This window comes from Cavia porcellus, unplaced genomic scaffold (genome assembly GCF_034190915.1).
Source record: "Cavia porcellus strain 051 isolate PalLab524CR breed Dunkin Hartley unplaced genomic scaffold, mCavPor4.1 scaffold_4, whole genome shotgun sequence".
Taxonomy (NCBI): domain Eukaryota; kingdom Metazoa; phylum Chordata; class Mammalia; order Rodentia; family Caviidae; genus Cavia; species Cavia porcellus.
In genome coordinates, this window is record NW_026947487.1 from 67,232,588 (window position 1) to 67,249,362 (window position 16,775).

The window sequence follows — 16,775 nt, forward strand, 5'->3', positions numbered from 1 at the left end:
AGAAGAGACAATCACTGAAAGTTCTAGGGAGAGAATGGATATGCAATTCATAGTTCAAGCAATAGGAGATAGGATGACACGATAAGAAATAAGAGAAGAAAGTGCATTACAAAAAGAGACGATAAAGTTCAAGAAGTGTTTTTTTTTTTAAATGAAGGCACAAGAAAATTGAAAAAGTACAAAGATAGAAGAACAGAACCAAATGGAATGGGAAGGAAGGTGAAAAAAGAAGAGATAAGAACCAAAATATGGATGAGAATAAGAAGAAAGATCTCTGATCAGAACACCACGCATTAGAAAGGGATTAGAGTAGACACTATGATGCCTGATGTGAGGCATTATTTTGTGCAAAACTCCTTGAGCACCATCCATGTCAGGCGTTCTAAGGAGCTTTTCAAAAAATTCCCCAGTCAACAAAATGGGATACTCTGTTACCAGTGTTATCTGTGGCTAATAGCCTGTAAGTAAGGTCATTCTCTCATTACTAAAACTGAGGAAGGCATTGTCTAATAAAAGTCCTGCAAAGAAGAAAATACAAATTGTGCTTTGTTTTATTTTTGTTTTGTTTTAAGAAGGCAACAGTTATAGTATAGATCATGTTTTTTTGAGACAATATGTAAGGAAATGCTTTGAAAATTATACAAACACAAATACAACCTCATTACTATTATCAATAACATGGAAAACATTGTGTTAGTTGCAGACTTGGAAATCACATTGAATCAACTAAGGCCTAAGCAAGCAGTAAATCCCTCTCCTGCTCCTTATTACTCAGACCCACGAGACTCTGCTAAATGTAACACCCACCATCACCACTTAGACTTCAAGTCTCATGGGATACAACATGAAAACACTCCATGTAATACTGCTATACTGTACTTACTCTTTTCCTGCTTACATTCCTATATCGATTTGTGAAAAAGTAAACCAGCATTTTAAAAAGGACTGCAAAACAATAATAAATTCTTAATCTCTCAGATTTCTACCACCCTAACAAATCAGCTATTTAATTTGTCCAATCTTCCTCTCTAGAGGAAGAACTAAGAAATACAGCCATCCCGTTGGGTATTCCACAAAATCCAACAGATGTATTTTTTATTTATCTGCATTTGGATATTTCCCCCTCATGTTTTCACCTATGTTTTTTTTTTTAACCTTTTACTTTTTTCTATAAATAGGAGAAAGATTTTGGCTGGAAAGACATGAAGGATAAAGCAACCTAGGACTTGGAAATTTTTGATAATACTGAGATTTGGGGTTAAAAAAACTGTGAAGGAAATCCCGGGCTTTCCACAGCACTTCACCCTGTTGCAATAAGTGTACTCCTGCCTCTCATCCCTGTTCATTTATCTGCATTGAAAACCTTTAGCTCTGGCCTAAATCTCACAAACTCTATATTTGTTTTGACTCGAATGAAAAAAACCCCCACACATATGACACCTCCATGTGTGAAAACACATTGGGGTTATTGGACCTGTTCCCAGAATGTGTTTACTCTTGTCTGTGTGATAGACCAGACAAAATTTTCTTTTTAAACAGCTAAGTGCAATTAAGAAGTCTCTGATGGTGATCTTGAGTGCAGTTCAGACAGAATAAATCCTGTGAGTAAATCTGGCCCTGCTGGAAACCACTCACACAGGGAAGAGTGGGCACAGAGGGTCCTTCTCATGGCCTCCAATAAGCCAGGAGTTCCCAAGGACACTGGAAGGTCACTCCACTCTTTTCTGCCTGTCACCACAATGTTTCAGTTAACATTCCATTTAAAGTCTTCTTACCATCCTAAGAAGTTAACTATGATAGCACTTCAGTGTGAAAAACAAAATTCCAGAACTCTAGATTCAGGGTAAAATTATGATAGGAGATGAGCTCCTGGTGGCTATCATATGGTGAGTGGAACTCTTCTTTCTTGAATTTCTGTGACCTGAAACCTGAAAGCCCTCTATGAAATCTCACTGTTACCACTTAGGCCAAGAAATCAATAGTTTCTTTTGCTTCTATTTAGTTGAATCATGAGAAATTGCTACTCTTTGATCATTTATTTCCACACAAACAGCAACCAAACACAGCTCAGCCTGAGCATCATTTGCACCTAGTGACACCATGACACTTTCCATTCCTTTAGGAACTTCTTCATTAAAACCTTTCTTCTCCCCTCTGGTTTCCTGACTCTCTCCTGAAGGTCTTGCCTAGTCTCATCTTCCAGGCAATCTTCTGCCAATCTTTCTCATCACAGAACTGTGACCATGACAGCCCCTGTTTAAACACTTTCAGCAGATCTCTGCAATCTTGACAACAAAGAATATTCTTCCTGAACTGAGTGCAACGAGTCTCCTGCTGCAGTTCCACTTCCTTTCCCTCCAGGTTCCACCATTCTGATACCCAGGTTGGTGCTCTAATTAAGTCTGTATGGGTGATTGAATCATCACTCCTCTTAGGATTCCTCCCTCCTTCCAACATCCATGCCCCGCTGTCTACTTCTCACTCCCTTTCCCTAATCATCTTAATCATGCTGTGCTCCACCTTCTAGTCTGGATGGGATCCTGTGCCACAGACTTGTCTTTGGGCCTTGCGCTGTGCATAGAGACCTGCACCGATATCATGTGTGCCCTGCTAGTCTAAGCTGAACTGTGCCCTTGCCAATTCACTTGCTGAGGCCCTAATGTCCAGTACTTCCAAATGCCACTGTGGCTGGATACAGGGCCTTTAAAGAGTTGAGTTACAGTGGGGCTTAGAGATGGGTCAAACCATCCTGGGTGGTGTACTTATAAGAAGACAGAGACGATAGTGTGAAGAGGCAGCCAGGAAGTGACCATCTACACACCAAGGAGAGAGGCATCATATGGCATCCACCCTGGTGGCACCTTATTTTTGGATTTGTGGCTTCAAGAATTCTGGAAACATATATTTCTGTTGTTTAAACCACCCAATTTGTAGTGTTCTCTTCTGACAACTCTAGTACATTAATATTCCCTCCTTCATAAACTGTTTCTTCAATGCAAGCCCCCCATTTGTCTTTGTATCCCCAGGGTCCAGAACAGTACTCAGCCTGCACTAAGTGCGGGTTTAGTGACTGATGAATCGGTAAATGAATGAATATGTTGCAATGTTACAAACAAATGTGAATTGCTTAGAAAAGACATACAGTACTTTAGGAGAAAGTAGACTTCGGGTTTACTCTTCTCTGAAAGATCAACAACTAAAATTACTGGCAAACTTCTCTGTAACAAATGTTCTTACATTAATCTTTACTAAACAAAGGATTTCCAAGCTCCAAATCATGGTTACCTTATTTACAAATATGATATAAAAACAGCTAATTCCTAGGACACCCAAAGTTGGTTTAGTGGGACTTGCTCTTCTAAGACTGGGGCCTCCAGAGTCATTTAATTCAGTCCCATGATTCTCTATTCTAATGGTCCCTTATAACATTATAAGATTAATGCAACTCCTAATCACCTAATTTACCATCAAAGAGTGTGCTGGACATTGGAGAGAACAGAGCTCATTAAAAATTAAATGTTTCCAATCTCCTTATATAAACATTTATTTATAAAATATGTCCCAGCATAAAAATTTTAGGGTCCACTAAATAGGTTTCAACATAAAATGGAAATAGAATAGCCATCATGAAGGATGTAGTTCAAGTCCCACCTTCTCATCTTTCTCCAATAGTAACCGATTCAAGCTCTATTCCACCTTCCATACAGCTCACAGATTGCTCACCTTTAATACACCCTGAGTTTACTTAAGAAAAGTTCTCTCCAAAATGCTCACAGCCCTTCTGCCTGCAAAACCTCATCCAAACATTTTAGCCTGAAATCTCAGGTTCTCTAATACTCTGGTTCAACTTAAATGTTCCCACTATTTCATCTCATATGCTTCAGTACCAACCATGTTCTTTAATCTGTGGGACAAATCCTTGGCCATGAGTGGCCTACCTCTGTTTCCTTCTGATCCTGGCTCTTGGGCATTTGGACTACCTGCCTAAGTACACTCTGTCTAGCCAAATCCATGTGATTCTTCCAGAAACATTTTAGATTCCAACTCCTTCACGATATATTTCCTACCTTGTTTCTTCTTCTACTAAAATTCTAAATCCTTGACTACCTATGAGTGTCACTGCATATGAATTGCTTTGTGGTATTTGTTATGTCTTTGGTTTTTATTTTTGCTTTGGTTTGGTTTCTGTGTGTGTTTTTATTTTGGATTTTTTGTTTTTGTTATTTGATGGTTCGTTTTCTTCAGTAGCTTGAAAGAACTTTGTGGTCCCTCACATAGAAACTCAATAACTTATGTTCACTGGGATCTCAGTAAATGTGCACAGATGCACTTTGATTATGTGCTATGATTTGAATGATGTTTTGGATCCTCAAAGGATCTGTGGTTATTGAAGTTTGGTCCCCTAGAGATGCACTACTGGGAAATGGTAGAAACTGTAAGAGTGGGGCCAAGTTGGAGATGCTTAGGTCATTAGTGTACTGCCTTTGAAGGAGACTGCGGTGTTCTGGACTCTCCCTCTTACCCCGTTTCTCACACACACATGCACACGCACATGCATAAACACACACACTTCTGCCATGATGTGATGCAGCTGAAAGACGGCCCTCACCAGAACTGAGCTGAAAGCAGAAAAGTTTGATTCAAATCCACACATAGTCTAGTTATGGGCAAGAGTGAGGTAACTTCCCAGACACAGATATTTCCTGTAAACAGGATTCCTAATCCAAAGGACAAGTGTCACAGCCTCTGTGATCCTGGGGTGCAGAGCCCTGCCAGTAGCCTTGTGATCACCCAGGACTGAGAGGTCTTACTCACCAATACAGTACCCAGCGAGGTTGAGGAACTTCTCTGCCTTGCAGCTGGTCTTGCAGTTCCCACTGGTAAGAGCAACATGAGGGTGACAGGAGGTACAGTCAGATTCCAATGGCCCATGGCACTGCCTGCAAGCCGGGTGGCATTCTGGGGATAAAGAAGAGTCAGGATTAGAACTAGCTACTCTGCATTCAAATACAAGGAGTAGTAAATATATTCCACAAGGCTCAAACCAATTATTTTTTAAAATTTACTTATTTGTTTGTGGTGCTGTTAACTGAAACCAGGCCCTTGTATACGCTCGGCATTTATTTGAGATAAGATCTCGACAAATCGTACAGGCTATAATCTCAAACCTAGAATCTTCCTGCCTTGTCTCCCAAATCCCGTGGAGACAGGGACATGCCATAAGCATCAGGAGCTAACCATCTTTTGGAGATGCCTGAGTAAGCTTCTGTACATCCTTAGACTTGGCCAACAGACTGCGTTTCTGGTATCAATGAAAACACTGTTCTCAAACACAACATAGAATCTAGAGCTATAAAAATGGGAGTAGTGAGCCACACATTCCTGAGGATCAGAATAACCACCCTTATCTGTGTAAGTAAAAGAGTTCAAGCCAAAAGTTCAAAGCACATACACGAGTAGTAATACTCCTCCATCCCAAATTACTATGCAAAGAACGAGGGACAGGGAGAACAGGGGACATGTTGCTTCTCAGAATTCCTGCAGACACGGGGGAACCATAACAGCAAGTGACACTGAGACTTCTCGCTAGCATGAGGGGCCAGCCAGGGTCTCTTTCAGGGCACAGCTTGGATGCCTTTTTAGCCATGGTTTGTAATTAAAATTCAAAGAACAGAAGAAATCCCCTTTCTGGAGCTTATCAAGAACAGCATCTGAAGTTCAATTCCTTATGCAAATTATGTCAAAGCTATGTTTCCTTCCAAGTCAACACCAAATTAACAAGGGATGGTACACTGTGAAAACCTGGGCAAGCCTCAGTAAGGTGCAAGCAATAAAGATAAGGATGGCATGGAATCAAAGAATGTCGCGGCCAGGCTGCCTGTGCTGCCAAGGCAGGCAGCAGAAAGCAACAAGAAGCAAGGATTCTTGTGCCAAGGAAGAGCAGGGCTGAGGGTGTCGGAGGATTCCAGTAGGTGGGGGATGTGAGCCTGGAACAGTACACTTGCCTGCTCCAACCCAAGAATTCCCTCTCGGGGCATGGCAAGGATAGAGCAAAGGCAGAAATTTTGAGTAAAGTCAACTGCCTCTCACTTCTGGCAGGAGGCCAGGAGAAGATAAGGAGTTATTAAAAAAAAAAAAAAAGCAAGCAAGAAAATACATTACTGATTAGAAGGATAGCACCCCACTATCACCCTGGCGCATTCCTGAGGCTCTTGACTTTGAAAATTTCTACCCAGAGATAAGAGTGTCCTGGGATAAGTTCCCCCACCCACCTGTTCCTCCTGGCCAGAATATTTCCAATGACCTGGGTGCCCCGCAGCTGGAGGTACCACCCATCTGCCAGCTTCATGAGGTAGAAAGGAAGAGAATTCCAGAATAAAAATAATACTGATCTTCAATTGCCTAAATTTGTGTTAGCTTTACCCTTTTGGAATTTCATCAATCTAATGAATGCTAATGTACTTTAGATTTTCTATACATTTACTACCCATTTTCTAACTCCAGAAACATTTATGATACAATTTCAGTGCAGTGAGCTTCACCTTATCAGCTGGTTTCAACTATCTATTTTTGGAAATAAAATAAGTATCATGATAGAATGTTTTGTCTTTATTTTTTTCCTCCTGTTTTAGCTGTAAGAATCTAAACCACTATAAAAAAAGAGCTTAAATTTTAGTATTTTGCCAATCCTAGTAATATCCTCCACTAATCTAAAGTTGCAATTTTTAGAATCTCTGTCACTGCAACACAAAAGTTTGTGCACAGGCTGTTAAAAAAGAAAGTACCCCCCCCACACACACACACCTGTTCCCTTGCTGCTCTCATCAGGGGAAGGGAAGCAGAGACTCACACTGTCACCTATGCCCAGTACTGGGTCCTATACGCATGCATTCTCAACCGTCAGAAGCTGTGCCCACTGGGATGTCAAACTCATTCCTGCAAAACTAGGCTGGCCTGCTGTGACTGACAGAACACAGCAGAATAACAGCAAGACCTCTGCAGGTAGGTCCTGAAGCACTTTCTGCTTCAGCTTCAGTATTTAGTCGCACGGTACAGCTTAAGTACGTGAAAGCTGCCATGAAAGCGGACTCTGCCACGCCGTGAGGATGCTCAATTAGCCACAGAAGAGACCTCACAGAATAAATGATTCTTGGCTGATCCAAGAGACTGATGTGTCAATGAAGACCCCACCTCCAGGCTCCTAAGAGAGAACTACCGTTGAGCCTATCAATCCCCAGAACTGGAAAATAATCAATTACTAGTATAAGCCACTAAATTTGTGTTGTTTTCAGGCAAAAATTTTGGGTGGCAATAGATAATCGGAGCAAAAGCTCTGATTAATAAAAGAGCTTAATAATTAATAAAAGAGCTCCTTAGCATTCTTGAATATTTCAATCCCCAAATATCAGTTCTTGAGTTCATATGTGAAAAGGCATAGGAAATATTTCTACATACAATTTTTCATAATATGGGAAATTTTATGACTTAATGTTTGGGTAGAAATAAATATAAAAAAATTAGCATGAATTTTTCTCAGTTATGTAACAGCATGCTAATTTATATTACCAAGTTAAGAGCTATTGCTTTTGAATACGGGATTATCACCAAAGCCCATCCTTAAACCTTTTGTTCGTTCTTTCTTTTTTTTTTTTTTTTTCCTGTTCTGACTTCTAAATTTGCTAGAATGAGCACATATTCCTTTAATAATCAGAAACATAAACTTTTAAGCTTTAAAGAGAGTCATATCAATAAAGAGTTATGCTGAACTGAGCTTGGGTTCTTACAGGACAAAGCCGTCACTATTTAATTCATAAGGGGAGTTATCTATCCAGATGATAGTCTTCCATGCAAGAAAAAACCTAGTTGAGAGTTTATTCACATACTATAGTCTCTAGGATAAAGCTGCTTCTAAATTTCACCTAGCCCCGCTTTCCTATTGGAAGTACAAGCTTTCACTTGTTCCCTTCATTCTGCTCTCTATGCCTGCAACCTTAAAACAGCCCTAACCTGATCCAGGGGTGGCAAGGTTTCTAATTACAGTATTTGGTGGTACTGAGAAGGTAAAGCCTGCGACTGGGCCTCAGATACAGCAGGGCATGTACTCACCTGTACAGCTCCCTGCCTGGTTGAAGTAGCCCTCTGGGCACTGGGAGAGGCACTGCCCATCCAGCAGCACGTGGGAAGGCTGGCAGGCAATACAGTCATGGGAGTTCTTTCCTGTACACCCCAAACACGACTGGTGACAAGCTGGAGGAAAGACAAAGCAGAAGAGGTGGTCAGGAAAGCCCTGGATGTGAGCAATTCTAAGCGTAAATTTTTTTTTTTTTTTGTCTTTTTCCTTTTTATCGGTACCAGGGATCGAACTCACGACTGCCTACTTGCAAGGCAGGCACTTATGCCGCTAAGCTAAATCCCCAGCCCCTAAGTGTAAATTTTAACACCCCGACATGAACAACAACCTAATGCCAAACACTGCATCTCAGGAAAGTGGACAGTTTTGATTTACAAAACAGTTACAAGGATGTAATCTCATTGTATGTAGAGGAGCATTGGTACTTTGTTAAACCTGTGAGACTACTTTAGAGATTAACTAAATACCATGCAAAAGGGACACAGTTGTTTAAAACATTTTAGTAGGAAAGAAATGTGATAAAAAGAGTCCTGTGTGGCCTCATGCCTGTAATGCCAGCTCTGTTTCTTCCAGTAACATTCCTTGGCCAGAGTAAATGCTGCACATCTGCTTGGATTTCCAAACAACAGGGCACACATCTCACACACCCCTTCTCAAGGACAATCTCCCATGAGACAAGCATTGGTGGAACCCAGACCAAGGAAAGCACAAATGCCACAATACAGAATTAACAATGTGCAGGATGATTTAGTTATCTTTCTATTTGCTGAGACAAAATAGCCAACAGCTAAAGTTAACGGGGGAAAGACCTGTTCAGCTCACTGTCTATAGAGGTTTCTGTCTATAATCAGCTGGCTCCAATGCAGGGAAGCCTGGCAGAGCAGCATGGCAGAGGACAGCCTGTTTGTGGCAAGTAGAAGACAGCAAAAGGAAGCAAGAGAGGCCACAGCTCTTCTTATCCCTTATATTTTATTGTGTGTACTTATGGCAGAGTGGCACTCACACCTTTATCCCTAGTGCCCTTGAGCCTAGCATTACACCATGAATCAATTGCACAGTCACACACTGTACTCTAGATTTAGTTACCTCTGAAAAAGCCCCACCAATCCACAAGAGGTTTAGAGTGCTATCTATACACAAATCATAACAGGGCAACACATTTTTCCCCCAAGTTCTCACTCTCAAAGAATGTCAAACAAAGAACAGGAAGCCATAAATAGTGCTCTCTCCCTTGGGACAGTTCTATCACTAGATACCATGCAGCTTATCAGGCTGCTTAAAAGAAAGAGAAAGGATGGGGGGAGCTTATCGATTCCACCAAAGTTTCAATGGTGCCTCCTCCGACAGAGGCAGTACATTCACAGATAAGAACTACTATTCAGCACTCTGAGCACCCCAAACTAGCTGCAACAGAGACAAGTGATGGGAATAATGGGACACAGCATAGCTCAGAGAATAAGAGCACAGTGTTACAGCTCAACCGGACCTTGACTAAGTTATGGATTTTCCCACGCTCCTGCTCCTCATCTGTGAAACAAGGATGCAACAGTACCCACTGCATGAGGTGTCAGGGACACAAGCTGGACTGATGCACATAAAATTCTTAGGATAGTGCTGGGCACATGGGAAGAGTCCAATCAGTCTTAGCTATAATTATTACTCACCCACAGGCATGAAGAGACAGAAGAAAGCAAAGAGAAAGAAAACATCTGTCTGCCTTTATCAGATATTTGTGGGTAAAAGGGACATTTATATCATTTCGCAAAGGTGGCCACCACATGCATCCTGCCCTTTATTTTCTGTATTTCAGATTCTTTGCCATCTGGGAAGCAGTGATCCTGGACAGACTGTGCCTCCCAGTGCTAGAGATTCCTAGAGGCCAGAGCATTAGCTTGAGAGCCTGCTTTGCACAGGAGAACCAACCCGCAGCCCACACCCCACTAACTCACTTAACAAGCTCTTACACACACTCCAGGACAATATACTAAAGAGAATAGTTATTAGAAATACTGCCATTTCTAAAACAAAGATCAGGATCTTTTCATTGTTATTATTTTGCATCATTTTATTGGTATAAGTTTATGATGCATAATAATTGTCTCGATCACTTTGATCACCTTTTTCCCCTTTCCTCTCCTCTGCCCTCCTCCCCTTGGCCTTCTCCAAAAAGTCTGCTTATTTTTTATCATCACTCCTTTATTTTACTCTTTAATTTATGTACATTCTGGACTTATATAAGAGAAATCACATGATATTTAACCTTTGGTGTCTGATTTCACTGGGCATTATGGATTCAAGGTACACCCATTTCCCTAGAAATGACTCAAATTTATCCTTCTTTAAGGCAGAGTAATACAAACATGCATACAGATGGGCCTATGCTACTTCCAAGATTTAGCTAGTAGAGTGGTACCTTGGTCAAGAAATTAATTTTTTCCACCATCTGATTGCAAAATGAATTAGATGAGAACCAAATCAATTTTTTTTTTTTTTTGTAATGGAGATCAAACTCACAACCTTGCACTTGCCAGGTAGGTGCTTATACCAACTGAGCTAAATCCCCGGCAAACCAAATCAAATTTGATGGTTAGATTCAATATTGAGCTTATAGAGAAATTTGATTCGGCTTTCATCCAATTTGGTTTGGGACTGGAATTCTAGAATTAAGTTGTTAAACCAAGGTACACTTATAAACCACACGCTGTAAATATGGGCATGCATGTATCATTAAAGTATGTCTTCTTAGGGGGATGGGATCAAAGGAGAATCAAGATATAGTATGTACAGGTACAAATTCCCTATGATGAATGTTATAATTGTGTACATCTAAAATGTACCAAGAGCATTTTTAAAAACAGATTCTAAAAAGTATGATGTCTTTAACTCTTCCAGGAAAAGACCCAACAGAGGTATAGTTGGGTCAAATGGAATTACTACTTTTAATTTTTGAAGAATCTACATACTGATTTCCATAGTGCTTGTACTAGTTTATATTCCTGTGAACAATGCAGAAATTTCTTTTTTCTCTACATCCTTGCCAGCTTGTTTTGTTTTGACTGCTTGATGATAGCTATTCTTTGTGGAGAAAGATGAATCTCAGTGTTTTTTAATTAACATTCCCTTAATGGCCAAAAACATTGAAATTTTTTTCATGTACTTATTAGTTATTTTTGCGTATTTTGAGACTTATCTATCTACTTTATTTGTCTAATGTTTGATTATTTATTTGGGGGGATCTAATTTTTTTTGAGTTTTTTATAAATTCTAGCTACTAGTCCTTTGTCCAAGAAGTAATTGAAAAGAATTTTCTCATTCTTCAGTCTCTTCAATCTATTAGTTGTTTCTTCTGCTGTGCAGAAACTTTTTAATTTGATGTACACCTATTTGTTGATTGTTGGTATTGAGTGTGTGTGTGTGTGTGTGCGTGTGTGTGTGTGTGTGTATGGAAGTACCATTCATGAAACTCTTGCTTGTGCCTATGTCTTCCAGTGATTTATCTTATCTTCTAGGAGTATTTTTGTTTTTGTATCTAAGTCTTTGGTTCACTTTTATTTTAATACACAATGAGAGATAGCAATCAAATTTTATCCTTCTGCTCATAGATATCCAGTTTGGGCAGCACCACTGTTTAAAGACACTATGGTTTCTCTAGCATATGTTTTTAGTTCCTGTAGCATATGTATTTGATTTTTGGCCAACAGTGCACAGGATTGTTTCTGTGTCTCCCGTTCTGTTCCATTTGTCTGCATGTTGATTTTTGTGCCAATTCTGTATCAGAGGGTTTAGTTAGCTTATGGATAGATAGCTAGGAAGCGAAAGGATCTGGAGTAGAGAAATCACTCCCCACTGGCAAGAAGTAAGAATGGGCAGTAGGACTTTGGCCAGGAAAAGAATTGCTCAGACAAAATGAAATGCAACCCCTCCCTCCATCAGGGCTGAGTTTCCAGGAACCTAAACATGCAAAATAACTGGGTTTTTTAAAAAAGCATTTCCTTTAAACTCTGCATACTGAATAACTGGTTTAGAGTGTTACGTTCCAGCTGCCCCTTTTAAATGCACAGCAGCTACCTGTGATAAAGTTGGTAAACAACTGAGCTAACTCCTGTGCTTTGCCTACCCATAAAAACTCTGGGCCTGAGGGGCCACATCCCACCTGCTTGAGATCCCTCCCAATCAGGAGCTATTTTTCTTCTTATATCCATAAACACTCTCCTAACTTCCTCCTTTTTGTCCATGATTTCATTCTTCACCTTTATGGAGCAATAGTCTCAGTTTTACATGGTTTGTACAAAGTTAGACTGCTTTTATCACTATAGTGTCACAGTATAAATAGAAATCTGGGATTGCAATACCTTCTACTTTGCTATTTTTGCTCAGGATTTCTTCAGATATTTTTGTTCTCTTCTGGTCCAATATAAATTTTAGAACTGCTTTCTAGTTTTGTGACATATATTGTTATTTTTATAGAAATTACATTAAATTTATATATCAGGTTTGGTAATATGCCCATTCAGATGGTAGCCAAAATCAAGTCTGCCTATCAAAGAACAGGGAATATTTTTTCATTTTCTAATGTTTCCTTCAATCTTCAGAGTACTATAGTTTTCATTATAGAGCTCTTTCATCTTCTTGGTTAGGTTGGTTTCTAGTTATTTGTTTTGAAGTTGCCTGGAATGGGCTTGTTGTCCTGATTTCTTTCTAGGTGGGTTAATTCTTGATATACAGAAACTATTGATTTTTGTGTTGATTTTGTGTGCTGTCACTTTGCTGAAATATTAGTTCTAAGAGTCTTCTGGTGGAGGTTTTTGTATCTCCTATGTAAAAGATCAAATAAGTCTGACTTCTTCCTTTCCTAATTATATTACTTTTTCTTTAATTCTTTTTTCCTTTTAAATTTTTATTAGTATATGTTTGTAGTACACAATAATTATATTCATTGCATGGCAAGGGTACATGTACGCAACAATTTTAATTCCTTTTTTATCCCCTTCCCCTTCTCTGCCTCCCTCCTCCTCTGTTTCTTGGTTCCCTTCCCTTTCGTAAAACCTTACTGCTTTGGCTAAAGTCTTAAATATTATATTGCAGACTAGTGCAGAGGCTTGACACCCCTTGTTTTTTGCCCTGATTTTAGAGGCAATGCTTTCAGTTTCTCCTTGTTTAGTATGATGATGATTGTAGGTTTGTTATAAATGACTTTTATCATTTTGAAGCAATACCTATTTTCATCAGAAATACCTCAATCTTCCCCATTTAGGTGACCCCTGCATCTTTGGCCATCGTTTGTCCAATCTACAAGATCCAGTCAACTGTGAAGACCCCTCTGGTCCTCCACTATCAAATACCCAGAAGACTACAGTCAACAAGCTTGGAAGATGCAAATGTCATTTCACACCATTAAAATCTCCATTTTTACCAACCTCTACTAAAATGTGACTGCTAATCTTTGATGTTCTTAGTGTTGAAACTCAGTACCTCCTGGTCCATCAGTACCAGTTATTAAAGTATTAAATACCTTTAAAACTGGTTGGTGAATGTCTGTTGCCTTAAGTTTTCTTGGTCCCACATCTAGCATCCTGTCCCACCCATGATTCACTACCTCAAGATTTAAAATCTACACCTGGGGGTACTCAGGACCCTGAGCTGAGATCAGTGTTCTTCTTAGAAGGCTGAAGCCTTGCCTTGATAAACATTTTTCAAAATTGTAGCTCTATTAGCACAAAGAATAGGAATTTTTTCCTAAGCAGTTTCGAAACCTTTGTTTATTTATTTAGGGTACCAGGAATAGAACTCAGGACCTAACACTTGCCAGGCAACTGCTAAGCTATATCCCTGGCCACTAGAACTTTCTTTTAAAAAGAAAATAGAGGGGACATAAAGTTCAAATAAATACTAAAAGGGTATATTTCAGCCTCTTTTAAAAGATGCATTTAACACAAAATGAAAGGTAATAGAATGTTAGGTGATAATGTTTCAAACAACAGCTATGGTTTTCTGGATGACTTGGCAAAGCAACTTGCCAAAAAATATGACGTTTTCTAAATAAATATAACTCTGATAATACCAATATGTTTATATACGACTTTACAAGACTGTTGAAATTCCCTAGTTCTTCTTGTTATATTTCCCTAATAAAAAGGAAATAAAAGCATGTCACTGTGGAACTGAAAACTGAGGAAAGATGAATTAAGGCATTATGAATGCAAATATATATTATTTTATTCCATTTGTTCACAAAGTCACTGTGAGAGCTGGCTCAGTGTGAATAAAGGTTATTACTGTATATAAAACATAAAAGCAAAGAAGACAGCAAGTTGGAAGGTTGGTGGACTAAGAAATTCAAGAGAAAGTTCCTTTGCCACCCACTAGATTTTAGAAATAAGCCCTATTGAATATCCCCACAGATGATTTTGGAATTGCCTTCATTGGAAATGTTTAAAAACCAAATGGATAATGAGCTGGTTAGTTGCTAAGGCCCAGAGGGGTTAGAATATGCTGGGTGAAAAGCCTTTTGGTGTATTTCTAAGTACAGGCATTTGCATTTGCATCTTTAAAACAACCTCATGAAACTTAATTCTGTGCTGGTTTGGGAAATGTCTGCACTATTTCAGTGACTTTTATTAGGCTTGATCATTCTATGGAAGCCAATTTCATAGCAGGAGTTCTCTCTGAAGCCTGAGATCCTTCAAGGAAGACTAACTCCATCACGGGGCATATATAGAAGATATTTCAAAGAAGTTCTATGAATAATTCCTCCACATAATACAACATTTTTAGAGACCAGCTTTCCAGTTGATGGCTAAGTACATTTCTGGAAAAGCATAACTGAGCTGCTTAAGTAGAGAAAGTGTTGGCATTAAAAGTGTTCTTAGGTGGCTGTAAAGTTCAGTCATCCTGATTTCAGCAAAAAATACACTTCCAACAATTAAACATAATTTTTTCCATTCATTCTGCTTTCTATCTAAATTTCACACAATTGACCCTTTGACTTTCCTTTTCTTTTTAATGATACAAAAAAAAGTAGCACAACATTCCTACTTCATGTCATATAAAATTTCCTGCCTTTTCATGTCAAAAACCATTTTTGAGGTAGGCTTCTCTTGAACTATAATGTAGGTATCAAAATCCTCCAGGACATACAGTACTACCATGCTAAGGAATGGAAATTGAAATGCATGAAGTTAATAAAGTTGATCTATTTCTCTTTCTTTTGCTTTCTAATTCCTGTTCCTTCCCTTACAAATATGATTTAACATCCCTCATTTCTTCCTTGCCCTGATTAGCTTGGGAACTCTTTACAAGAGAAAGTCACATCTTTCACATCTCTGTGGTTCCTGCCATAGCTGGCACAGTTCCTGGCCCTGTTAAGTTGTAAGTTCTCACAGAGAGAATTTAGGCCAACTAAACGGCCCCATCGGTAGGTGTGGAACGGGGACAGATGAATGAAAATATTGGCATCACTCATTTATTCTTTATTATTTACTTTTCTAACCTTTTTCTCTGTTCACTTTATAAATATTATGGCTTCCCCATCTTCCCTTCTCTGTCTTTCTACTTCTTACTGTAGAATAAACTTATCCACTGCTTTCATGGTGGCCTTGGTACTGGTGTATCCTGAATTTATGAGTAGAGCTCTGGCCTTTGTCCTGAATTCTAAGCATATAAGTCTGCTGCTGGGGATAGGTGGTGTTAGAGAGAGCTCTGCTTGGTGTTTCCTAGGTATCCCTCACTTTGAAAGGATCACTTCTTATCCACTTCTAAGCTCAGACCAAATCCTCTTACTATAAACTGTGACAAAACTGTGCTCACTCATCCCAACCCTACTCCCTTCTTTGGTATTCTTTACCTCCCTTGTTGTCTGTCATTCACTATGTCACTCATCTTAAAAATCTTGAAAGTTATCCTAGACTTACTTGTCTATCATCTCCACACATTCAAATACTGCTGACTTTACTTTCTAGGATTATCAAATCTACCCCCACTTCTCCTCCCCCTGGCCGTTTAGCCCACACCCTCAAGATGACTTGTGACATAGCCACAGCTTCCTAGCCAGGCCCATTCCCCTCTCCATTTATCTGCCACACAGTCATCAGACAGATCTCTATAAAATGCAAATTGATCAAATTGCTCTCCAATCTTAAATCTTTTAATGATTTACCCATTCGAATAGTATGGACTCCAAACTCAACACTGCACATCTAAAGCACATCCCGGCATAAGTGTGTCCAATACCATTCCCCACAATCCTCCCTGATGGCCTTCATATAGCAGAAATACCAAACATGTCCTAAGCAAAACACGTCTTTGCTCTTTCCATTTCTTTGATCATGAATGCCTTTCCCCCACTTCTTCACCTGGTGAATGCCCATTAATTCTTCCAAGAGCTAAATTGTGACATTTCTCTCTACACTTCGATCCTCACTCCTTTCTCTTCTAGAGAGCTGGCCTCCTTTCTGCTGTTCCTGGCTCTCGTGCGTTCCAGTGGGTACCATGTGCTTCGAATTACTTGCTCAGATGTCAGGCCCCTCCCACTCCTTCAGGTGTCCTGAATGGCATGGTCTGTGTCACTTTCATATTTCTGTCCCCAAAGCCGGGCACACCCATGCTTTATAAGCAAGAAGGCAAAAGTAAAGAGGACAGAACATCA

The 16,775-nt window shown here is 39.5% G+C and overlaps 1 protein-coding gene across 2 annotated transcripts in view; it reads right to left on the minus strand.

The window, feature by feature from the left end:
• Positions 1-16,775, minus strand: part of Fras1 (Fraser extracellular matrix complex subunit 1) — a 404,303-nt gene that overhangs the window by 168,841 nt on the left and 218,687 nt on the right. For both annotated transcript variants that reach the window (XM_063247218.1, XM_063247217.1), the window contains 2 exons: positions 8,107-8,247; positions 4,816-4,959 (listed from right to left, as the gene is read on the minus strand). In XM_063247218.1, coding sequence (XP_063103288.1) covers positions 4,816-4,959; positions 8,107-8,247 — 285 coding nt within the window. The remainder of the gene's footprint in view (positions 1-4,815; positions 4,960-8,106; positions 8,248-16,775) is intronic.